At 42.7% G+C, this 26,801-nt stretch overlaps 1 protein-coding gene across 3 annotated transcripts in view; it reads right to left on the minus strand.

The window, feature by feature from the left end:
- Positions 1 to 26,801, minus strand: part of LOC109882207 (breast cancer anti-estrogen resistance protein 3) — an 82,908-nt gene that overhangs the window by 12,733 nt on the left and 43,374 nt on the right. For 2 of the 3 annotated variants that reach the window (XM_031833344.1, XM_031833345.1), the window contains one exon: positions 19,202 to 19,244. In XM_031833344.1, the coding sequence (XP_031689204.1) occupies positions 19,202 to 19,244 (43 nt within the window). Of the gene's footprint in view, positions 1 to 8,705; positions 9,062 to 19,201; positions 19,245 to 26,801 lie in introns of those variants that run through there. The other variant, XM_020474291.2, reaches the window with a different exon arrangement.

The following is a 26,801-nucleotide window of genomic DNA, read 5'->3' on the forward strand; positions in this document are numbered from 1 at the left end:
AAAACTGAATTAAGGCTCCAGGAAATGGTTTTATATTGTCAGGAGGGGGGTGGAGGGGGTAAGCATGGGAAACTCTAGCATGAGTTAATATGGCGCTATTTGTTTTACCAGAGAGCTAATTTAGCTACGGGTTGCTGCTTTATATATCTGTATAGATCTTATTAGACCTGTTGGGGAGACAGTGGGCCTGCTGCTCATCAGATTAAATAGGTTTCATGTGTTTCAAAGGCAAGTCTCAGAATAATTATGAGAGAGAGCGGGAGAGAGACTTCCTCAAGTGAGGATACAGACGACTGAGACTGAACCCGTACAACATGAGAAAGCATCCCAAATCCCACCCCCCTTACAGACATACATGCTGAACTTAGAATGGTGAGCAATGTATGTGAAGCACACAAGATCTGTCTGTGTCATGACAGAATTAGTTAATATTCTTCCTACACTGCATCCTTTGAGCTGGCAGGCCTTCACTCTGCTTTACTGTGGATACGCACATACACACAAAAACACGCACGAGTGTGCCTGCACACACACAAACACCCTGGACAGAGCATGAGATCCTAGATAATATTGGTGGCCTGTGTCCTTGACAGCTACAAGTCTAGAAGTCACAGCTAATGGTAAGGTTATGGTAAGATTATTCCGAATGGTCAGAGACAAGATTTTGGTCCATATGGTAACACAGTCCTGATGGATGTTATATACTGTAACTCCAGTGTTGAGTATGGTATCTATCCTATACCAGGCCCTTTGATGGTCTGAGAGAGTGTTACATGGAGAAAAATCTGCTCTAGGGGGCTGAAAATCATTCTGTTCTGATCACTTGTGTGTACTCAATGAGAGCTGATCAATTATAAACGGCTAAAGGGCTGTTCTTATGCACGACACAACACGGAGGTATATTGGCCAAATACCACAAACCCCCGAGGTGCCTTATTGCCATTATAAACTGGTTACCAATGTAATTAGAGCAGTAAAAATAAATGTTTTGTCATTCCCAAGGTATATGGTCTGATAAACCATGGCTGTCAGCCAATCAGCATTCAGAGCTCGACCCACTCAGTTTATAATGGCATATATACCACAGCCGCTTGGGCCTTATTGCTTAACTATAACGTACTTGTATAACATGAATGCCCGTGTGTCAATCAAATCAATCAATTCTTGGATATGCCCTGCTGTGCATCACAACCTCCCTGTGTGGCTCTGTCAGAGTATTGCCATCCAGTGAGAATAGAGAATATTATAGGATAAGCATGGAGTTCAGTGTAGTGTTTCACTGTCCTGAAATATCAACCAAAGTCATATTTCTGGCTCTGGCATTAGCCTCTGTCACAGGCTTACAGGCATCATGCTATTTCCATGGATATGCTGACAGGGTGAAACCGTTTCACCATTGCAGAAGGGTATGTGTGGTATGTGTCAGAGCTGTACTGTGTCATTGCATGACTCTGGTGTGTGCCCCCAGGGGTCCTTCCTTGAACTGAGTTATGACGAGTGAAATAAAAAAGCAGGTTGGCATTTATTGTCATGAATCTTGCCCTGGAGGCATCTCTGCAGAATGGTCACTAGCTGGCACAGCCACAAAGCCATACAATTTCATTTTGACCCTAACCACACTTCTAACTCGAAAACCTGACCCAAAAGCAAATTTGAGTTTTCATGATTTTTTACGATAAATCCAATTTTGACTTTGCAGCTGGCCCACCTGGCTGAAATCGTTAAGTTCTGCCTCCAGGGCAAGATTCATTACAATAAATGTCAACCTGCAATAAAAAAATGCACCCCTGGCTAGGCCTGAATAGTGTGCAATGCAATATTACATACAATACCACAGAAAAGTAAGCAAACATAGCATGGCCACTACTGTATGTCAATGATGTAATGTAAATATCACTATCTCCTCTGAGTATATATACACGTCAGCCATAGAGGCTTACAATCGCAGGCCTGGGCAGGCGAGCACAGACTGAAATAACCACTGATGGCACTGGCATTGTACTGAAGGATGGGCGGCCACGCCGTGGCAGGGTAGGCAGGCATTCTCTCTCTCTGTTGTCAACAGTCTTTAGAGGCCTTCAGGCCCAGCCAGCACCGCTCAACCTTAAAATTACCAGGTGCTCCATATTCACACAGCAGCCTAAGAAAAGCATCTATCAAGGAGCTGTTTGTGTTTACTTCAGTCTTTACTTTTTTTCAATTCATTACATAATACTACCGAAGACCTTCAACCTCCTTCCAAACTCACAGAGTTCCTCCTCTCCCTCTCCTTGACACTTAGCCCTGTTGATTTAAGGGTGTTTTATAGTGGTGCGCCAACTGAAGTACATTTTCTTGGCATTTCCTGGCTTTTCAACAGCACTGAGGCACCACTTTATGATGCTGGGGAATTACAGCATGCCCTGGTCCACTTAGCTGGAGGCAATCAACTCTTAACCTGAGTTTTAAAATAGCTCCGGTATAATTACTTCTGAGGAGCCTGATGATACGATGGCCATAGTTAATCCTTCAGGGTAACTACATGCATTCAATCAACTAAATGTCATTTGCTTTTAATAAACTGCTCATTTATATTGTTCAGCGCTGCACACATTATGCCGGCATGTTCACACATTTGTTTGACTGATCATGTGGTTGCTTTTTAAAGGCCTTCCCTTTACTGTCCATGTCATCACCTTGGAAAGCACCCATCCATATTAGGCTGACTCTCAATCATGAGTGTGTCAAGTACATATCTCTGGCTGGGCTCAGTCACATTACCCTGACTACCATTCCCTAAAACAGTTAAGTGGTGTCACCTTCATCTTCACCCAGATTACTAGCTAAATAGCACAACCCCCAGAATGATACAGAGGCAAACACAGCAGGACAGTGACAAAAGTTTCATCCTTCCAGATGAACACGGGCGATAATTGTTTGTTTGTTCTGAGGGCTGTGAGTTACTGGAAATGCTTGAGGTTCATTGTCTGATTTATTGACTTGAGGAAATAGTGAAGAGTTTACTGGGTTCTCCTCAGAGAGCTGGCCCCTCCCCCCCTGCTCCAGATGATGGTTTCTGTAGCGGTTTGTTATTAGTAATCTCTCTGGGTTTTAACCGGGATCTAGCTTACTAGGGACCGCTGGCCCTTGTCTTTGACAAGATGATTGTGAACAGCCAGGACCTTGCCCCATATTCATCTCGTGAGTATCATTGATTTCTCAGAATATAATATTATATATATATATATATATATATATATATATACTGTACATACACTACATGACCAAAAGTATGTGGACACCTGCTCTTCAAATGTGGAGTTGGTCCCCCCTTTGCTGCTGTAACAGTCTCCACACTTCTCACATGTTTTTCACTAGATGTAACATTGCTGCGGGTACTTGCTTCCATTCAGAAACAAGAGCGTTAGTGAGGTTTGGCATTGGAATGCCAGATGGGGAAACCAAATCAACTAATTTGAAGGGGTATGTCCACATACTTTTGTATATATAGTGTATTTTATATACTGATATAAATACCCCTTCAAATTTCAGCCACGTCCTTTGCCGACAGGTCCATCAAATCAAACACACAGCCATGCAATCTCCATAGACAAACATTGGCAGTTGAATGGCCTTACTGAAGGGCTCAGCGCAACTCAATATTAGGAAGGTGATAGCCAGATGTTTTGTGCACACAGAGATGGCAACACAGGGCTCAGTGTACCCTAGGGTCAGGCTGCTATTAAAGGGAAACTTCACACATTTTCAACTTCATATTCATCATCCCCAGCAGCACCCCAACATCAACATGTGAAAATGCCGCATTTCTATGTTTTGTAGTATAAAAGGACAGAGGAAGATTAGTGTTTCCAATGACATCAGTGTGTATCATGTGATTTTTAACCAATTGTGAGTAGGCATTGCCTACTAATTGGTTATGTCATTGGAAACACTAATCTTCCTCTATATAGACAAGTCAGTTAATGAACAAATTCTGTTACAATGACGGCCTACCCCGGCCAAACCCGAACCCGGACGACGCTGGGCCAATTGTGCCCTGCCCAATGGGACTCTCAATTACGGCCGGTTGTGATACAGCCTGAAATCGAACTCGGGTCTGTAGTGACGCCTCTAGCACTGAGATGCAGTGTCTTAGACTGCTGTGCCACTCGGGAGCCCATAGACGATGATGAATATGAAGTAGAACATTTTTATGTCCCTTTTAAGCAGACGGCCCATTCATTCAGTCAGTCTCCAGTCCCTCTAGTTAACAGAACCATCATAAGCCGCTTGGAGATAATGACCGCTTGGAAATAACGATTTCTTATTCCTAATCCCGGTCCTTGCATTGCTAACCCTGTAGAATACATCAGTAAACATCAGTGTTTCCCATCTCCAGTGCTCAAGAACCCCCAACACTACGCATTTTTATTAAAGCCCTGGACAAGCACACCTGATTCAACTTGTCAGCAAACATCAAGCCCTCAATTAATTAAATTGTGTATGTTTGCCCAGGGCTACAACAAACATGTGTGCTGTTGGAGGCACTGGAGTTTGGAAACACTGGCCTAAATGGTTGAAACTCTAGTCAGTTGGCAGTGCAGATTTAGGATTACATGTGGAGCTGAACCCAGGGGGACCTTTAATACCAATGGCCTAGTATACATCCAACGTTTGTCACAGAAATGTGATAGCCAGAATGTTCCCTCAGAACATCAACCCTGTGGGTGATTACTGAGTTTCCTGTGGAGATGGGGGGAGAAGGACACTGCGCTACAGAGGTTAAGGAAAAGGGGGGAATATTTAGTGGTCTTTCATGGCCTTTCTATCATTCTCATCTGTGATTTGCTATGTGGGCTCACCCTTCCTGTGTAGGGGTAAACTGATAGGACCATCAGGGCATCCTATCTCTGTCTGAGGCCCCTCGGGAGACCTGCTGCAGTCCACTCACCCTCCATTATCTCTTGACCTGTTTACGACAACTGGGCTCCATGGCCATGTCTATCCACAACAATACACTGGTAATATAATGTCCAGAAACAGGACACATCCACACAGGAAAGCATGCGAAGTGATGGATATGGAGGAGAGGACATGAGCCTTAAAGGGGCAATCTGTAGCTGCTACATCCCTCTGGAATTATATGTACCCATTGATCCTTCAAGAAAATAACTTATCAATGCCTCATGTGCTAGTTCAACTGTTGTACCCCATCAGATCCCACCATATAAGCTTATTTTACTCCAATGTTTGTAAACAAAGTAAATGTAAACACACACTACACTATTTAGCCTCAAAACATGGTTAAAACTATCCTTTTGATTTCATGGATGGTCAGTCCATGAATCCATAGCTCTGTCTATGAATTTGACAGTGTTTACAATTCTCCAGCCTCATCCCTCACCTTTTTCTCAAAACAGGGGCAGGAAAATCAATTTGTTATTGTTTCAACTGCTGATTGCTGCTTTAAAGTCCACATTTCTCTGAAGCGGCGTTGTTCTGATCGGTTGTACTTCTTCTAATTCGTCACTTTGTCTAAAAGATGAAAGCCTTCCTTCTGAGTTTTTTTTTTTGCCATTTGGAAGTATTTGTAAAACCTCATTGTTTAGATGGAGTAGAAGAATGTGGGGTTTTGTGTCCACCTTGGCTGTGTTAAATCAGCACCTTCCAGAGGCTTTTCTCTTATGTTTACTTATTTATTTAACCTTTATATAACTAGGCAAGTCAGTTAAGAAGAGATTCTTATTTACAATGACGGCCTACCAAAAGGCAAAAGGCCTCCTGCGGGGACAGGGGCTGGGATTAAAACTAAAAATAATAAAAATATAAATATAGGATTGCTGTGCTCCCCCACAGCAATCCACTGCGCCCATTGCATTAAAAGCTCTACGCATTATGTGGGTTGAATGCTGTAACAACACAGAATAAAACAATGAATAAAAGTCCCATGATGGTAGTGACTACCCATTATTACTTTACACGTATTAACCATCATAAAGTCATCATCTCATCTCTGTAGAGCTGCTGCCTATGCTGTCTGACAAAATCACTATCTTAGTAGTTCTTCAAAGTAAATAAGGCACTCTCTTATGACTGCTGAATAGTAACTATCAATCACTTAGATCATGTATTTTCAGACTCCTGAAGCAACTGCTTTCTATCCCTCTCGATTGCTCGTTCTCGCTTCTCAGTCTCCCTATCTGCTATACACAGACCGGACAAGTTTAAGCGGCGCAATGGATTATGGTCATTGTAGTTAATTACCATGTTTTCTGCGCTAAACTATGTAGAATATTGGCCTGTTGGAAAATACAACTCCCTACTACATCGCCAATTCAGGCTTGATCTAATTGGTCTCTACAGAAACTGCACATCGAGCTCACAGAATTTTTTTTTAATGAAATGGAATTCAAATAATTGAATTGTTTAAAAACTGAAAAATAACAATAATTGCTTAGCACTACTACTCTGACCTTGGTGTTTGCACCCTCAGCATACAGTACAGCTCCTTGGAGCGACATGGCTGTCCTCCACTCCCAGCTGTGCTGCTGAGCTGCCTGGGTCCTTTATTAGTGCTTAAGCCGCTGCTGGGTGTTGTTTTAATGGAGAGGAAATGAGTGAGATGTCTTTCAGTAGCTAGCACATAGCACAGGCCCCAGAGTAATTCTCCTTACTTGGCTACCCATCCACATCGTTCTGGCCAAACTGATGTTTCTTCTCCACGATGAGTCTGGATTTGCCTAGAATTTCTAGAATGCGAACGCATTGTGACCATTCGGATTGGTCCCAGAGCCAGCCTGATGACATTATCAACTTCTAGGATGGGAGATTCAGACTGAATGTATGTAGCGATCGACAGAGCAGCGGAATTCAATTCAGAGTGAATCCGTCAGGCAATAATTCTCCCTCTTTAATGGCTCCATGCACCAGAGCCCAACACTGCCCACTGTGTTACCCCCTGTGACCCCGACACACAGACTAGCGTGTCCGAACCAGGTATTTACATGGAACTATTTTAAGCCTGGGCCAAACAAAACAGAGCCAATGTCTAAGCTAACAGACTATCTGGACTCTCTAGGGTCCGCTGGGCCCAAACAGCCAGACTCCAGGAGCAACAAACTGTGGGCTATTTTGGGGCAAATATCTCTCCTTAAAATAATAGAATCAGATTAATCATAGACTTGTACGAAACATGCCGTTCTCCACTGTGGGTGATGAGAGAGGGTCACCAAAGAAAAGAGAGAGAGAATGATGGATCGAGAAAGAAATAGGGATGGAGGGATCACTAGCCCTACGTGATGGACGAGTGTGAGAGCCAGCATAGATGTAGATGATAATTATGATGATGAGGAGGAGGACTGGGGGTGAGGGCCTGATCTCACTGTGGTTAACACTGATGAGCTTTGGGGCAGTAGACCTCCAGGGAAAAGTCACTTCCTTTAAGCCTTTCAACTCATTTGAAGCTTATCTGTTAAGGCAATTTTTACAACCCACTTGTATTACACACTGTGTACACGGTGTCTCTGTAAGTACTGTACTGTACAGAATAGGCCTACAGTATATGTCATTCTTCAGCCAGCCACAAATAATTGGCATAACTGATAATGGCTATTAATAATGTCAGTATTTTGGTCCATCTCATGACCCCCTTGCCCCTTCTGAAGTTACAGGCCTGTGTCACTTCCATAAACGCTGTTGGGACAGATATAGGGCCTCTCTATAACACTCTTGGGACAGATATAGGGCCTTTCTATAACACTGTTGGGACAGATATACTGTAGTGTCTCTCTCTTTCCAGCCTCACCATCCAATTCACTTAATGCCACTGTAACAATTCCCCCTGATGTCATAAAGGACAGACCACTTTCAATGGGACATATTACAAAGGAATATCAAAGCCATACTTCAAACAAAGAAAAGTTAAGAATATCATTAATAACTTAAGTGGATTGTGAGATACATTCTAAATCAAATACACAGATTATACAGATGAGCTCTCACACATTTATAGTCCAAGAGCATAGTGTCTCTCTCTCTCACACACACACACACACACACACACGTAGCATCACTTTCCAACTCCCATAAGTCGTCACATGGAATGGGATGTCTGGCTGAGCTCTTCACTTACTATAATGAAAATATCTAAACAGCAGGTCTGATCTGGGAGGAAAAAAACAACCAGCACTGACTAACAGGGCTATTTAAAGCTTTCACTCAGACACATGTGCCAGGCAGCACAGAGCATAGAAAAACACAGAGAGCAATTAAAAGTTATCTCCATCCCACAACAGTGACAGACTCTAACCCACATTAACTAGTCAATACAGAGGAGAAAGCTCCCCCCAAAACGACATTCAGCACTCACACAGCCCAGAGGGCACATTCATCACACCCAAACATTCAGGCTACAGTAAGGGATCAAGGATAAAGCCTCTTTTTAAAGGAGCAACTGATGATTCATCTACATTACCATTGGCTAAGCCTGTTTGCCCAAAGAAAGCTTAGAATAAGATTACAGAGGATGAATCAAAGCCCTTTTCCAGGTTTGATTCATGTTTCCTTTCACTAAAATACAGAAGTAATTCCAGGAAATTCGGTGCAGGCAGATAAGATGACCTGGTTTCAAAACATACAAGACACTGACTATGAGAACACACAGTAGGCTATGATGTGAATGCTGACTGATGACCGTGTGACACAAACAGTGGCATGACGTCACTCACCTTGGCCCTGATGACGGAGCTCTTCTGGTAGAAGCAGCACAGGGCTGCAGTCAAGGTACTCAGAACGTTGCATCTCTCTGACATCCTTCGCACCTTTCGGTTAACTCGCAAAAACGGCCTCACAAACAAATCTTGGCATGAAAAAAGCACAGAGATTCTCAATTAGCCTTCACCTCTGTCACACCGAGGGGGTGAGCATTGCAGCACCTTACTCTGTGGCTCTCTCTCGTCTCCTTTTCAGTCTAAGCAGCCCTGCTGTCTGTGCTCTACACGGTGAACACACTAATCCATGCTGCTTCACGCAGTCCCGGAGCTCCATGTATGGAGCGGTGGAAACTCCATGTGATCTTGCTTTCCCACTAATAAAGTCAGAGCCAGCTTGGAGGGCACTGCCTCTACTGCCTCTACCAGGACTAACCCCTGCAGCCCCCTTACCACTGGCTGAGTTTAGAGGGAGGGGAGAAGCTCCTGTGTGTTCTTCTGAAGCCCGGTACCCTAACAACAGTGCTGCTCTGATTAACACTGCCACCATCAACATCATGTGTGATTCTTCTGTTCTTTTAACACACTGCTGTTTTGAACTGTGGAGGGCTTTTTTTCATACTTGATCTAATACTAAGTCGGTCAGACATAGTTGTTGAACAGAGAAATAGGCAAATGATCTGGTTTCTCAGTCTATATTTAATTTGTCTCTCTGAACAACCATTGAGCAGAATGTAGTAGTACACAGATGTGGAGCCAGGAGGGAAGCAGGAGTAGTGATGAGTGACAAGATACATATTCACTGGGGTCAGAGCAATGTCTCTGTGTCCTTCAATGCTAAGGCCACTTATCTTCAGTCAGAGAGATGGTTGGAGTATAACTGAGCATGTCCAGAAGACTGTATTCTTCCTTAGAAAGCAATGGCACTGGAAGGTGCTTTTACCCAAATGACTTACAGGGCCATGACTGCGTACATATTATGTCGGTGGATCCTGCAGGGAATTGAACCCAAGACCTTGATGTTGTGAACACTGTTACCGACTGAGCCACACTGGCGCAACAGAGGGTGGTGCGGACGGCCCAGTACATCACTGGGGCAGAGCTCCCTGCCACCTAGGACCTCTATACCAGGCGGTGTGAGAAGAAGGTCTGGAAAATTGTCAAAGACCCCAGCCACCCAAGTCATAGACTGTTCACTCTGTTCACACCTGAACCGCTTCTACCCCAAAGACTGCTGAACGGTTCATCAAATGGCTACCAAATGGCTGACACACACACACACACTATATATACATATGCTCACACACACACACATGCATATTGACGCCACACACAAACACATTTTCACACTCTTCACATATGCTGCAGCTACTCTGTTTTATCTATCCTGTTGCCTAATTACATTTACCCCTACCTACATGTACATATTACCTCAATTACCTCGTAACCCTGCACATTGACTCAGTACTGGTACTCCTTGTACAGTATATACAGTAGCTTCGTTATTGTTATTTATTGTTACTATTTTCTATTTTTATTAGCTCATTTTCATACTTTTTAGCTCTGCATTGTTTGGAAAAAGGCTCGTAATTAAGCATTTCACAGTCAAGTCTCCATCTGTTGTGTTCGGCGCATGTGACAAATAACATTTGATTTGATTTGACACAGAACCCCTTTTTGTCAACTGCCCAAGTAATGCCGACAGAGTGGAATGTCAACCACTCCAACAACTACAGGAATTGACCAACCACATTTTATTAGTGTTGGGCTCTCAGCTGTCCAGGGAATGTTTGGTTGGACCTCCAATACCATGACATCAGCTGACATCCTAATGTGTGAGCGGTAAAATCCAGCTTAATTAGGTTGTCCGTTGAAAAAGCTTTAGGGAAACTTACAGCCTATTACCGGCATGTAGCCTAGTGGTTAGAGCATTGGACTAGTAACTGAAAGGTTGCAAGTTCAAATCCCAGAGGTGACAAGGTACAAAATCTGTCGTTCTGCCCTTGAACAGGCAGTTAACCCACTGTTCCTAGGCCGTCATTGAAAATAAGAATTTGTTCTTAACTGACTTGCCTGGTTAAATAAAGGTTAAAAAAAAATGTGGGAAAAAAGCCAGATTACTAGACGGATGAAAATATACTATAGCAATCATTAGATACAGCCTCACAGGACTGGCTTGCTTCATCCCTATGAATCAGAGATACGGTCCAACTACAGGTGAGGGGGAGTGAGAACCGACTGACCTAATGATGTAGATGTGTGACAGTGAATGACTGCAATACATACTGCTGCTCATCCATTTACACAATGTCAAAAAAAATAAAAAAATCTGCCATTTTGAATCTATGTAAAGTGAATACTCTATTAAGTATGTTCTTCTACTCCATCTATCTCCAATATGCATCTGGAGCACATCTGGGGCTCTACAGGACAAATCAGTCATCCATGTGCTTTGTTTTCATGTTGTATAATAGTTTTAAGTGGTCATCTCTGTCTTGCACCATTCATAAATCTGTTGTAAGAACAAAAAACTCCTGTTGTAACCGCACTGGGAAAGGGTCAGGAGATCCAATGAGTGCGGGAGTGTAATTACCCAAGAGCCATTAAGAAATGCAAACAGTTGGCTATCTATCGGCTGGGTTCCATTCCCCTGCCTCCGAAAAGCTCATAAAGTGTAAACAAAGACATTAGGGAAAGCAGGCTGGCACTCCCTCTTCTCTACACAGTGCAGAAATGCTTTCCCGCAGGAAACGCATCAAACAAGTTAATTGCTTTCATTAAAACCCCAGAAGACTGCCTGCCCCTGGGAAAGAGAGGAACCTGTTAGAGAGTTTTCACAAGCTTCAAATTACCAGCTTTAAGTAAAGTACCTCCCAAAATACACACATTTATTTCTCTAGACAAGTGGAATGGAGGAACAGCCAACTCAGAATTCTTTACTTTTGACTGACATCCAGTTGACCTGTATCATCATTTGAATTGTATTACACCTTTATTTAACCAGACAAGTCAACTAAGAACAAATTGTTATTTAACAACAAAAAACTATGTAAGACAAAACAGACAGAAGATACTGGAAACAGAGCAAATACAACCGCAAACAAACAGTGCATGTGTAGGATGAGGAACTCAACTCGAGGAAGTCCGGGGAGGCAGGAGGAGCAGGTAGCTGACTAGTGGTGGCTGTTCAGCAGTCTGATGGTCTGGGGGTAGAAGCTATTGGCCAGTCTGTTAGTTTTAGCCATGATGCTCCTGTTCTGCCCACGTCTGAGTGATCGAAGCGGGGAGAACAGCCCGTGGCTGAGGTGTCTGTGTGGTTTGACCATTTCAGCTCCGCTGAGACGTGTATGCCGAGGAATGTGAGTTTTTTTCCCCGTCTCCACGGCGGCCCCGTTGATGAGGATGGGGGCGTGCCCCACCTGGTTCCTCCTGAAGTTCACAATCAGCTCCTTTGTTTTGCTGATGTGGAGGGAGAGGTTTTTTACTTGGCACCACACCATCAGAATACCTACCTCCTCCATGTATGCCATCTCGTCGTTGTTGGTAAACAGGCCTACTACTGTCCCGTCTCAGCAAACTTGATGATGGAGTTGGAACTGTGAGGCCACACAGTCGTGGGTATACAGGAAGTACTGGAGGGGACTGAGGACGCACCCTTGTGGGGCTCATGATGGACTGTCATTTGTCAGTTGCATAGGGAAGAGTTCAGTCCCAGGGCTGTGAGCTTTGTGGTGAGCTTAGAGGGCACTATGGTACTGAAGGCTGAGCTGTAGGCAATGAACAGCAACCTCACATATGTATTTCTCTTGTCCAGGTGGTTGAGGGCAGTGTGCAGTGCAATGGGGTTTGTGTCATCCGTGGATCTGTCAGGGCGGTAGGTGAAGTGGAGAGAGTCGAGTGTCTCGGGAGGAAGGAGGTGATGTTATGACGGAAGTGAGTGCTGCGGGTCGGTAGTCATTCATTTCAGTTACTTTACCATTCTTGGACACGAGCATAGAGGCAGATGGATATAGAGCCAGATAGAAGTGTGCAACCAAGCATCAGTAAGTGATTAATTTATCAGAATGCCTTTAGCATGTCAGTGACACTGATGATGACAACGCTGTGATGAAAGCTGAGACACACAACACTAACGCTGGCACAGAACCAAAGAGCAGTATTGACCAGTGCCAAGTGTGCCATTACAGCACATCACATACAACATCCACATTTGTCTCTTGGTCATTTCTAAAAGATCTAGAAACTGTGTGTAATGTCTGTCTGTCCTTTAGACTTTTGGAAACTACAATGGATAACACAAATACCATTTCCCTGGAAAGCATATTGGCACATCTTTTAATTCAACTCCAGAAAATAAAAAGAGAAGAACAGACTATCAAGAGATTGACTGGAATTATGGGTGCACTTCAATACTGTCTGTCCAGCTGTTCTGCTGTGTAATAAATTATACTGTAGTACTTCAATCAAACCACTAGAGATTGCCATTTCTCTTACATTGTGGTATGAACTGTGGACTCGGTGTCTGCATTTACACAGACAGCCCAATTCGGATCTTATGCCCAATTATTGTCAAAAGAGCTGATCTCATTTTCCAAGAGATGCAATTAGTGAAAAAAATATCAGAAATGGGCTGCCTGTGTAAACGCAGCCCAAGACCCTGCTGAAGGGCAGAACTTAGTTCCAACTAGTCTAGGATACAGCCAGGTACAGTAGGTAGGCCCACTGTAGGTAGGAGCAACAGGGAGAGATGAAGGATGGATCCCATCCTCATAATCTTGCTGGCATCTGCCTCTAACTGGGAGCAGCTAACTGTCTGTGTCCGTCTCAATCACACCTTTGCTGCATATCCTAGCCACACCATATGCACATTATGTATGAATGTTCCTATTTAGAAGTATTGTGAGAAATCCAAACTTATGTCTTTGCAGTTCTGGCAATTTCTTTCTTCAAATTGGTAAGTCAATCTCTCTAACCCCCGGGAAATTGACACTGCTGGCTATTTCCCTGAACGCAACATAATTCTCCTTATCTACAGCAAGATCACTTAAACTCCACAGTCTTTGACCTTGCAGTAGAAAACGTTTTACGTGCTGGGCAAATTCATTTACTTAGTATTGATGAAGATGATAGGACTGCAATCCTACATACAGGCTGTCTAGTCTGGTGAGTTGTCAGACTGTCAGATCTCACCCTGCCTGTCACAAATAGTGTGTATTTCTGTGTGTATTTCTGCAGGCTGCGCGTGCTGTTCTGTGCTGTGCAGGCCACACGGAGGGCCAAAGGGTCCTCATCTGGTGTTTAGCAAGGGCTGGAGATCTCACAGGAAGAACAGAGAGCCATTGTTCCCTTTAAAGCTCTTTCATAAGCAGTTAGCTGCTTACTGTTCAGCCGGTTCTAAGAGGAGGAGAGAGAGAGAGGCTGTGTTAATGCCTCGTGTGAAAAGAAGTAAAGAAATCCCTTCATCGGGGGCCCGGGGAGACCAACAGGTCAAACAATCCACTAGGCCTGATGTTCTCCATCCTGTCTTTTCTTGTCCTCCGGTTCTTCTCTTTCACTCTCATGCTCTCTCTTTCCGTTCTTCTCACTAGGTCACTCAATCAGTCTTTCACGCTATACCCCTCTTCTCTTCTACACTCCAGCCACTGGGCAAAAACTGGTTCAATCAACGTTGTTTCTAAGTCATTTTAACAAAAATAACTTTGAATCAATGTGGAAATCTCATTGGATTTGCAAAAAGTCATCAACGTAAGGCCACATAGAATTTTTTTCACCCAACTTTGAACCTAAATCCAATGACATGGTGACTTTTTTGGTTGATTTCACGTTGAACTCACATTAGTTGACTGTGAATCAAAACTAGACGTTGAACGGAAGAGTACTGGAGTAGCAGGTCCTGGCCCTTTGTCCTCATCTGACACCCTTTTCTCTTTGTGACTGTGTCTCTGAGTCACTCTGACAGTTAATCTCAATGTAATCCATGTAGAGACACATGACCATGATATAAAACCTGTTTCTCATAAACACCACACACTCCCAGAGGGAGAAGTTGGTCTCCATCCAGCAAAACAGTTGTATTTTTAGGCATTGAGTCTTTCTTGAACAATTTCCACTCTCCCGCCTTCAAGATTGGCTTTGAAGATAGTAGCCATGTGAAATTGGAGGCAAAACAACAAGACTTTCACAAAGAACAGTTTGAAGCTACACTGGTGCAGCAATCAGTCATTCTGTGTCTCTCTAGTCCACCCACCTAAACCACTATCCCAGTGGTTGGTTGCAGTAGGATTGTGGGTATTACCCTGACCAGCTCCGTGTTGCAACACGGGTCACCTACCCACAGGAAATGACTTTGGCACATCGGCCTTTGATGTTTCCTGTTCATGTGTGGCAAACATTCATTGTTGTTTAAATAGCTTGTTCATTTAAGGCCCAGCTGGGTGGAAAAACAAACACACCTGGATGGGCTGTGTTGAGGTGTGGAGCTCACAGTAACAGTGGATAAAGTATCATGGGCGTTATATAAGGCCTGGGCCAGACAGTGGAGTTCAGCAGGAAGGCCCCACACACAGCAGCTGGATCTCCAACAAAAACAATGGGAGAGATATTAACAGGAGGTGCTCTAGTCTGCTGTACTCCTGCTGTCCTCTGCACTGTGGCTGCCCAGAATAACACAGTTGGATGAGTCTGTTGGAGGCGGGCTGTGCTTCGTCGGGCCTCTCTAGCGTTGGTTAAACACCACAGGAGAAACTCTACACTTACTACCCTGAATCTAGTGATACTCACCACAGAGTTTGTGTGTGTGTGTACCTGTGTGTGTTTATTTTTTTATTTCACCTTTATTTAACCAGGTAGGCAAGTTGAGAACAAGTTCTCATTAACAACTGTGAGCTGGCCAAGATAAAGCAAAGCAGTGCGACACATACAACAACACAGAGTTACACATGGAAAAAACAAGTGTACAGTCAATAACACAATAGAAAAAAAAGACTCTATATACAGTGTGTGCAAATGGCGTGAGGAGGTAAGGCAATAAATAGGCCATAGTAGCGAAGTAATTACAGTTTAGCAAATTAACACGAGTGATAGATGTGCAGATGATGATGAGCAGATGATGGTGTGTAAGTAGAGATACTTGTGTGCAAAAGAGCAGAAAAGTAAATAAAAACAATATGGGGATGAGGTAGGTAGATTGGATGGGCTATTTACAGATGGGCTGATGTTTTTGTTAGTGTGTGTGTTAGTGTACGTGCGTGTAGATGTGTGTACAGTACCCGTCAAAAGTTTGGACACAACTATTCATTCAAGGGTTTTTCTTTATTTTTACTATTTTCTACATTGTAGAATAATAGTAAAGATGTCAAAACTATGAAATAACACATAGAAACCCTGGAATTAGTAGGTGTGTCCAAACTTTTGACTGGTACTGTACGTGTACGCGCTTGGCATAGATGACTCTTGTCTAAGAATGAGGCCCTGCATGGTCTCAGTTGCACCCTCACCTGTGTAATCTCTCTGAGGTGAGCTGAGATGAGGACAGGGCTCAGCGTTTGGGATGTTTCATCCTCATATAACACTTTCTGTCATCAACCTTAGTCAGACGAGGCTGGCAGCTCTCTCCATCATCACTTTTAGTAATGAGGGAAGAGGTGGTCCATGTGGTTGCCTGTTCCAACATGGTGAGGTGACTGAATGAGCATGAATGAATGAGGATGGTAGTGACAGAATTCATATTTGACATAAAGGGTAGATAACAATGGACTGAAGAACTGAGTTTCTGATTTGGGCCAATTTCTCTTTTCTAAGGCATATTGAACCAGCGCCCTGAGTAGCGGTTAGGACTACCTACTACCGATGTTTTGACACCTGAGCAAATTTCAGATCTGCTGAGCGCTAACTTGAACAAGAAAATGTTGTGCAACTTCCGGCATACGTTTACAGTAAACACTGAGGCTGTACCCACTTTAAGTTACAGTTTCAACAGTGGTCAAGTAGGCTACTGTGGCTATTTGATCATAATGTAGGCCTATCAGAGTGGCCTACCATCAACAAAATGGAGAAAAATGCATCCCATAACATTTGAACAGCTGTTCTATCATTCAGCCTACAGTAGCAGCAAATGTGTGGTGTTCAATGAAGGCCAACATTCCATGAGACTTTGGAAAGAGACATGCAGGGCTTGACATTAACCTGTTTATCCACTTGTCCTTCAGACAAGTTGGTGACTGAAAATGTTGTGTTGTTTGATGCAAGAAACAACTTTACAAAATAAAAGACATTATTATTATTTCCACCATTATTACAGAGAATCAGACAAATGATGCTACCCTCTGCCTATTGGCTACTTAGCTTATTCAAAAAAAGCTATTTACCTGACTTGCTTCTAAAGATGGCTAGAAATGCACAAACGTTTTGCTGTTGTAGGAAGCAACCAGAAATTATCTATAACTGGGCTAATAACTCACTAACTAGCAAAGAATATGAACAAAAGTGCACAGCTGGCTGCATGCAGCCCCTGGTTTGATCTCAAAACAAGCGCATTGAGTTCAAAGTGAATGGCACAGATCCATATATGGCAATGGCTATTTGCATATAGGTCTACTGCACCTATGATTGGTTATGGCGCACTGGTCTGTGTAGAGTAAGGTCCTGAGTCATGCCTGTCAATGCAATAGAATCCTACCCCATTGCGCTCTGCCTACAAGAAAATCTCTTGCATAGTTCGTTTTATTTTCCGAATGTTACATTGAAAGTGGCTAACATTGCATTGATTCAAGCACAATTCCCACAGTAGAGTGAAAAGTTGATAGTATAAAGTGAAGGGAAGTTCAATCTAGTGCATCTCTGCTCGGGCTGATATTTCATCTGTCCAAGGGGAGCTGGTGCAGCTTATAGGGAACATTGCCTACTACCCTAGTGAGGTAGCAGAGCTGTGTGTGTGTTCATGAAAGGCTGCCATGGCACCTGATATGAGAGCTGTTTGCTCTCCTGACCTGCATGTGAAGAACCACTATGTTTGCTTTTCACACTGACCTGAGAGCATCCTATCGTATGAGGCAAGCAGCCCAGGGTATTAGTGACAGTGGGTGAGGGGAAAAAGGGAAGGACTAGGTGAACGAGCATGTGTGTGAAAGAGAGTGAGAGAGTTGTCGGGCGTGTGGTATCAGAACACACAAACCTCAGTCACCACTCAAGCCCAATCACAGTGAGCAGGGACACAGGTGAAGGTAATGGGAAATATGATTTGGTCGATACGTTGACCTATTTCTGAGACAAAGTGCCTCGTAGCCTGGAGAGAAATTAGATTAGTGTACTAGACAGAGGACATTTCCACCGCTCGCTCGCCCTTTTCCTTTTGAGGCTTCTTGACAGCCTCCCCCTTAGAGAGTAGAATCATTTATGCTCACAGCAACCTTACATAAAGAGGAATTATAGCTAGAGCCAACATCAGTTACTTAGCTACTTAAACATGTACTATACAAAACTTTTAGAGCACTAGATTTCAAAAAAGTCTAAAGAGAAATGTCTCTCTTCTTGGTGGAAATGCAACATTGTGTGTTCCACATCGTTTCCATCTAAGAGACACTCCTTTCTACCCAAGTGGTCTCTGCTACTTTTTAACCAAAGAGACGTTACTCCACTGAAGATGTTACTCAGCTCCTTAGCTACAGATGAGTACAGTGTGGCTCCTTCTGAGACAAAACACAACAAAACTAGTGATTACAGTCTCCTGTCTGCCTACTGTTTTCCTGTGGCATTGCGGTAACAGTTGAGAGCTTATGAGGGCTACGTCTGGATCTTCACTCCTTTTCAAACAAATGTCCCTTTCTCTCTAACCAATGGGTATACTAGATGATGTCTACACAGGAAACAAAGCTTGAAGAGGACACTTTTACACAGCGAAACTTTTGGAACTGAATGCTCAACCTGTCTGGAGAACAAAAAGTTCAACCTCTTGTCAAAAGAATAGTGTGTTACAAAACATGACATCATCAGGCCTTATAACTCAAACACACGAACACACACATGTGCACACACACACACACACATACTGTACACACATCATGTCTTCTCCATATATACTGTACATATTTACTGTCTTAATCTTTCTTTGTATCTCTTTAAAATCCTGGAAAAATAAACCAAGACACTTCATATCCTTGATGTCAGATCAACATCTTGTGTCAGAGGTCCTTGAGCGCTACTAGCATTCTTGCCCTATTTCACTGACCTCGTGAACAAAACTAGTCTCAACTGTTTTGTAGGAATTAGTGTCATATCAACTTCAAAAAGCTGAACTATATCCTTACAGTATTTGTTGTCTGGTAGAAAACATAAACCTGTATGACTGGTCTTGTCAGTCCTGACTAAAAAAACATTCAGATAAGTGATGAATCAAACCTCAATATTTCTGACCGCTTCTGAATCAGTTTAAAAACAAAGTGAGATAACAAAACAATAGTGACACCTGTTGAGCCCTGTGTCTCAGCCATATGTGTAATGGTTGAGTGGGTTCCTACCTTGACATACTCCATGGTGGGATCCATGCTGCTGCTGAGGTCCCTGGGGAACAGAGACAGAGACAGGGTTCTGTTGAGTGAACACATTTCTACTGGATGCTGCTGGTCCCATCCACTCCCTCCCTGTGCTGTGTTGTGTCTGCAGTGCTGCTGCTACTACCCTGGCTGCTGACTGAGATTCTACCTCCTCTCTGACAGGAGTGGCAAGCTCAGACACCACCTGCCCCCACCCACTTGTCTAACCAACCAGCCCCCACACAAGTCACAGCCACATGTCCCCTTCTTCTGACCTCAGTGGCAAATTCACAGAGGGGTAAGAAACTCCCACATGAGTCCTTTCTCTGTTACATTAGATGAGAAGAAGGGGTTTAAACTTTCCCTGTCATTAGCAGGGCTAGTCCTCCCTAAATTCTCAGAACCAACTCGAGACGTCCATAATGGATTTTGAGAAGAAATCAGTTCAAAAGGCTGCGAGAAGTTAATTTCAAATCCCTGAGGACAAGACGATGCCTCCAGGGTTCTGCTAAACATTCTGTTTATTTGAGTTCTGCCTCTCTACTCTACTTTTTTCTCCAATATTCTGTTTTTTTGTGTGATTAAAGAGTAGTTTAATCCAAACCCTTGATGCAGAGGCCTTACAGGGGGGGAATTAATTCCTTGAGCCTTTCACCACTTTTCCCATAGAGATTGTGAAGGGGAAAAAACACAAACATCATATTATGGCATTGAACTGGGAGGATTTTAGTACTCTCCTGCCAATTTCGGCTAAACTTATTTTGATCTCTTATTTTTAATCCTGGTAACATGAACACCAATTTTCTTGGACAATTTCAGGCATATCTACATCCATTAGGAATCGACTTAAACATAGTCCTCCTAAAACAAGAAGAACATCTCGCATCGACAACGTGGTCCAGGGTAGGCCAGTTAGCCCTGCTAATTCAGCCAGCTCTACTAACCCAGCAAGCCCTACAAGCTCCTCACATCACAAGTCCGACATGACAACCAGCAAAGTAGACAACCAGAACCAGAACTAAGGGGTTTTGGAAGCAATCTCTGCCATGAGGCGGACTTTTCCGCAAAACACAAAGGTGTCCTAACAGGGGTTAGTGAGGTTAAACGTGACCTTCAAGCCTACTTCATGCACTTGGACGAAGCAGAGGAACACATTAGCATGGTGGAAGATACTGTCGTCACTGTCAAAACAACGACCGAAAAGTTGGATAAACAGGTGGCGGATCTTACTTCAAAACTAAACTCGAGAACCACCACAGGAGGTCTAATTTGAGACTGGTTAATCTACTTGAAAAAGTGGCAAATGGTGACGCAGTGGCATTTCTCGCTCTCTCTCTTGCATTTCTCTCTCTCTCTCAGAGGCTGATGTGCTCTTTCAATGTGCAAGGGGTACAGAAAGTTGTCCGGCCCCAATGAGTTGAAAGAGCCCATCTGCTTCCTGCTCCTACAGGCCAGAGAAACCATCCCTCTCCTTGAGCCCTTAACATTAAGTTTCTCAACTTTCAAGACAAAGTCCGAGTGATGCGGAAAGCCAGGGCTATGGGCAAGGTGATATACGGGGACAAAGAGATCTTGTTCTTTCCTCACCTATCTGCAGTTCTCCGCCGAAAAGGAAAAGGCTACGACAGGGTCAAACGACCAGCTCAGGTCCCTCAACATTGTCAATGGAATATCTGACCGACAATGGATGGTCACACGAGTTTGAATCTCCCTCTCAAACCGAGGCGTTCATCCATGGCATATAATATAAATCTTCTTCCTAGTCATGTTGTAGCTGTGAAGTTTACCACCACTCTGGACTATGGAGAATTAAACCCGCTTATGTGACTGTTGGCAAGCTAACTAACAATAACTAATTCATTAACTGCTACTGTAGTACTGTAGGTAGCATAACAGTTAAGTGAATAATATGGTGAGCTAGCCCACTCAGTTTTCTTATATTATTTGTAGCCTGTATGTGCTCAGTTTCTTCAATATGACAGGCGAGATAGCTGTCCATTGAACATTGGACGTCGTGTTTAAGTTTATTTATGTTATGTTGATAATTCTCTTCCATTGGATTACATAAAACACTGTAAAATGTTTTCTTTAACCTTTATTTAACTTGGCTTGTCAGTTAAGAACAAATTCTTATTTACAATGACAGCCTAGGAACAGTGGGTTAACTGCCTCATTCAGGGGCAGAACGACAGAGTTTGACCTTGTCAGCTTGGGGATTCAATCTAGCAATCTTTTGGTTACTGGCCCAACACTCTAACCACTAGGCTACCTGCTGCCCCAAAATGCTGATGAAGATGTTTAGCTCCATGTCAATGGACACATCGGGACCTTATTCATTCATCCTGCATTACCGAGAAGTATCGGGACTACTTTATATGAAGACACTCATGTGCAAGCCTGACTTCTACATCATGTGCTAGGGCCTTTGGGTAATGTAGCACATATACAAGGGTATATTTTTTTCTCACATAGCCTGTTAATTTCTGATCTTTGATACTTTTTTTGGTTTATAAACTTATCATGGTATACTACGTTAATGCTATATGTATGGGCCATTTTGTTACATGGTAGCTACTAGCTATTTTGGACTGTCCATACTTTAACGTTAGCGTTAGCCAGGCTTCACTGACTAGCATTACTGTTTTAGGTGGAGCTATTGTTTGCTACTTTTCAAACGAATACTACGTGATACAGTATTTCACATATCATCTTGCTAGATATGTGTTTTGTTGTGATATTTCACATAACATCTTGCAAGATGGGCCTTTTGTTTTGTTCGTGAGGAGTAATGGCAGAGAGACGGTAGGAGACACTGTTTTATTTAGGGTCGCTTAGGTTAGACTGCTCCCTTTAACGGATCAGTCGTCCACCAGGCTACACTCTACGGTTAGGGGGAGGTTGGAGAGGAAGCGATGGGTGTCTCGGTTAGGGGGAGGTTGGAGAGGAAGCGATGGGTGTCTCGGGTTAGGGGGAGGTTGGAGAGGAAGCGATAGGTGTCTCGGTTAGGGGGAGGTTGGAGAGGAAGCGATGGGTGTCTCGGTTAGGGGGAGGTTGGAGAGGAAGCGATGGGTGTCTCGGTTAGGGGGAGGTTGGAGAGGAAGCGATGGGTGTCTCGGTTAGGGGGAGGTTGGAGAGGAAGCGATGGAGACACTGTTTTATTTAGGGTCGCTTAGGTTAGACTGCTCCCTTTAACGGATCAGTCGTCCACCAGGCTACACTCTACGGTTAGGGGGAGGTTGGAGAGGAAGCGATGGAGACACTGTTTTATTTAGGGTCGCTTAGGTTAGACTGCTCCCTTTAACGGATCAGTCGTCCACCAGGCTACACTCTACGGTTAGGGGGAGGTTGGAGAGGAAGCGATGGGTGTCTCGGTTAGGGGGAGGTTGGAGAGGAAGCGATGGGTGTCTCGGGTTAGGGGGAGGTTGGAGAGGAAGCGATAGGTGTCTCGGTTAGGGGGAGGTTGGAGAGGAAGCGATGGGTGTCTCGGTTAGGGGGAGGTTGGAGAGGAAGCGATGGGTGTCTCGGTTAGGAGGAGGTTGGAGAGGAAGCGATGGGTGTCTCGGTTAGGGGGAGGTTGGAGAGGAAGCGATGGGTGTCTCGGTTAGGGAGACAAGGGAATGGTGTTCAGTGTTTTACTGTTAGGATAGATTTATGTTTGTTTGTTCCAACAGATCTTTACATATTTTTCTCACTATAAAATATTCATGCAGTCCTTGTAGTTACTAAACATATTCTAGATATGCCTTTATGCTATAGCTTATTCCATGTTTACATTTTCGGTTAAATTACTTCAAATGTCAACCTTAATTTTACTTTGGGGAATGTCTGTAGAGTTTGTAAACTATCCAAGCTTTTAACAGGTTATTACTAGGCTTAAACAACTTCATTCATCTATTGTGTTCCTACAAGAAACTCACTTGTTGAAGGACGAGCTACTTAAAGTACGCAGGAGATGGCGAGGGCAAGTAAAAGCATCCTGTTTCTCCTCTCATTCTCGTGGTGTTATGGTTTTAACTCACAAAGTTGTTCCGTTTCAAGTGGAAAATATTATAACTGATACAGCAGTTAGATAGATTTTGAACAGGGAACTCTTTTGAATGGGCGTATTAATCTGGTTAATGTTGATGGTCCTAATGATGCTATTCCCAAAGTCGTTAGGAATGTATTTCTATTGATAGCCTCCCTTCCTGGTAAAGTCATAATAGCAGGGGATTTTAATTGCACTCTTGCTCCTCTGGTTTAGATACTTCCTACTCGCTGAGTAGAAAGACATTACAGCATTTCATTACAGACTTAAATCTATTTTAATTAACCTTGGAGGACTCAGAACCTGAGTAAAAGGGAGTCTTCATGTTAAAAGTAGTATAGACTACTTTTTTGTTTATTGCTCGCTCATTGCTTCCCAATGTAGCAGGACGTGGATATGATAGTATTGTTTTGAGTGACCATTCTCCTGTGTCATTATTCTATAGGGATACAAAACTAGTAAAAGGATCCTCTAGATGGCGTTTGCATCCCAGATGGTTACAGGACCCAGACTTCTTACGTTATGTTGGAGTGCATATAGATGTACATTTTACATTGAACACTGACCAAACGTCAGCGAGTACCAGATGGGAGGCTTTCAAAGCCTATATTAGGGGGCAAATTATACATTTGACCAGTTTCAAATAAAATAAATTACATCTGAAAATGAGAGCGATGGACAGCAAAATCAGAGAATTGGAGAGTGAAGCTTTTTTGGATACCTCACTAGAAGTAAACAAATAATTATTTACTCTTAAAGCTCAGTATGAAGAACTTTCCACCTCAAAGGCTGCAAACAGCCTAACGAGGCTGAAACAGTCCTCTATGATCAAGGTGAAAAACATGGCAAATTGCTGGCCTGGTGCATTAAGCCATTCATTGAATTCCTCATTTCCAAGGACAATTTTCAATGGATCCTGTAGAAATAAACCAAACATTTGCTTCCTACTACAACACACTTTACAACTCTGAATCTTAACTTAACTAATCAGACATCATTTTTGGATGGTCTTGATTTTCCCTCTATTTCAGAAGACCCAAAATTGGATCTGGAAAGGAATTGAATGGTGTTGAAATATCTGATGCTATTTCTAATATGAAGGGTAAAGCGGCAGGTCCAGATGATTCTCCTAGTAGATATTTAAGGACAAACTTCCAGATCCACTTTTGGATATGCATGCTGAATCCTCTCAGCAAGGTTGTTTCCACCTCTCTCTAAGGAGTGCTTTAATCACTCTTATACAGAAGCCTGATAAATCCCCAACAAAATGTGAAAGTTAAAAAGATTTCTCTTCTGAACTCTGACTCAAAAATTATTGCTAAAGCTTTAGCAAGGAGATTGGATAGAGTGCTCCCATTTCGAACACACAAAGACCAAAATGACTTTGTGAAAAATCACCAAGGTTTTCACAATGTGAGGAGAGTACTAAACATAGTGCACATGTGAAGGGTCCCCTGATACTGTCATACTCTCACATGATGCAGAGAAGGCATTCGATAGAGTTGAGTGGTCTTATTTATTTGAAGCTTAATTTAGAGAGTTGGGTTTGGGAACTACTTCCGTAAATGGCTTAAGATATTATATACCGACCCCACTGCAGAAGTTGCCACTAACAACTTGATTTCACAAACTTTTATGCTTTTTTGGGTTTCGAGACAAGGATGTCCGGCCAGTCCAATACTCTTTATTTTAGCTATAGAACCCTTTGTCATTGCAGTAAGGTCCCACCCGTCAATTAGTGGAATTAAAACATTGGATTCTGAACATGTATGCCGATGATACCCTCTTATTCTTAACAGATCTAAAGAATTCTCTCTCTTCCCTCTCCAATATAATTAATAACTTTGGTCAGGTTTCTGGATTTAATGTTAATACAACTTTAAACCTCTTCTATCCTTTTCCTCAACAAGCAAGAGAGACTGAATCCAGTTGTACAGCATCCATTTGTGAATACAGATCAAGGTTTCCCATATATTGGTATTAAAATCACACCAGAAATTGGCTCCTTGACTTCAACAAATTATGAACCCATGGTAACGAGTGTAACAGAATCCATCAACAGATGGACATCATTGCCTATATCTATTATTGGTCAAATAAATATGATTAAGATAAATATTCTGTCCAAATGTCTTTCTTTATTTCAATCAATTCCTCTGGCTCCACCACCTTTATTTTTTTACAAAGATCAGAAAGATACTCTCAAATTTGATCTGAAGCAACAGAAAACCAAGGCTTAGACTTTCTCTTCTTTATTTGCCATATGCCAGAGGGGGGTTGCAACTTCCACGCCTACAGTGGTATTACTGGTCTGCACAACTTAGGGCTGCAATGTTTTGGTTCTCCAAGAAACCATACTTACCCAGGCTGCAGACCGAAATGCTGTCCACAAAAGGCTTAACTCTGTATGGATATTTGTACTCTGCTCCCTTTAAGAAGCTAAAGAAGAATACTACTAATCCCTTTGTTCAAAACATCCTAACTATGTGGCCTGAAGTACAGCAATATCTGATCCCCTGTATTTTCCAGTTTTACACCAATTTGGGGCAATGACAATTTCACACCTAATAAAAATGACTTGGGGTTTAAAGAATGGCCAAGAAATGGTATTGTTAAAGTAATGGATTTATTCAATTAAAAAGGGCTCATGTCATTTGAAGAAATAAATGAAAGATTTAGCTTACCACAAAAGCCTTTTTCCAAATACTTATAATTGAGAAGATTTATTTTTTTCCAGTCTAAAACAATCTTCCCTACAACGTCCTTTGACCACTTTAGAAACTATCTCTATTAGTGTGTGTTATGGGAGAGTCACTATATGGGAAAATGGTAGATACTCATAAACTCTGATAGTAAGAGACTTCAGTGGATACAAGATATGCAGGAAGATATTTCAGCAGAGGACAGGGGTAGGATATGCTCTAGAGTTCAGATACAGACAATAAACACCTGCCTGAGATTGTTGCAATACAATTTGATAATGAGAACATATATCACCTGTTAAGCTCCACATATTTGACCCTAATATCCCAGACCTGTGTTAAATGTGACATGCATTTAGGCACCTTGTATCATTGCCTGTGGGAATGTGCTGAAATACAAACGTTTTGGAGCTCAGTACTGCACTATATCTCTAAGATTACCTCTACCCCAATACCATTAATCCCTAAACTTTGCATCCTAAATATTTACCCAGGGAATTTCTCTTTACATAGGAAAGAGAAGAAAATGGTTGATCTCTGTCTATTACAAGCTAGACTTTCAATTGCTCTGCACTGAAAGTATGTCAGTTCACCCTCACTTGGTCATTGGTTAAAATAATTCATGTCAATCCTGGCTCTTGAAAAATGTACTTATATAGTGAAAAAGAAAGCCCCAGAGTTTCATGATATTTGGGATCTGTTTTGTGACTTTTTGCAAACCAGTGATATTTTAGAAGAATTGGAAGGTGAATATTAGGTGAATATTGGCTATAGTCAAAGCGTAATCTACATTATCTAGGACTGAATATAATACTTCTTATGTATTTTTATTAGTAGAAATGTGTCTGAATGTTTG

Source organism: Oncorhynchus kisutch, linkage group LG10, assembly GCF_002021735.2.
Source record: "Oncorhynchus kisutch isolate 150728-3 linkage group LG10, Okis_V2, whole genome shotgun sequence".
NCBI classification, from domain to species: Eukaryota; Metazoa; Chordata; class Actinopteri; order Salmoniformes; family Salmonidae; genus Oncorhynchus; species Oncorhynchus kisutch.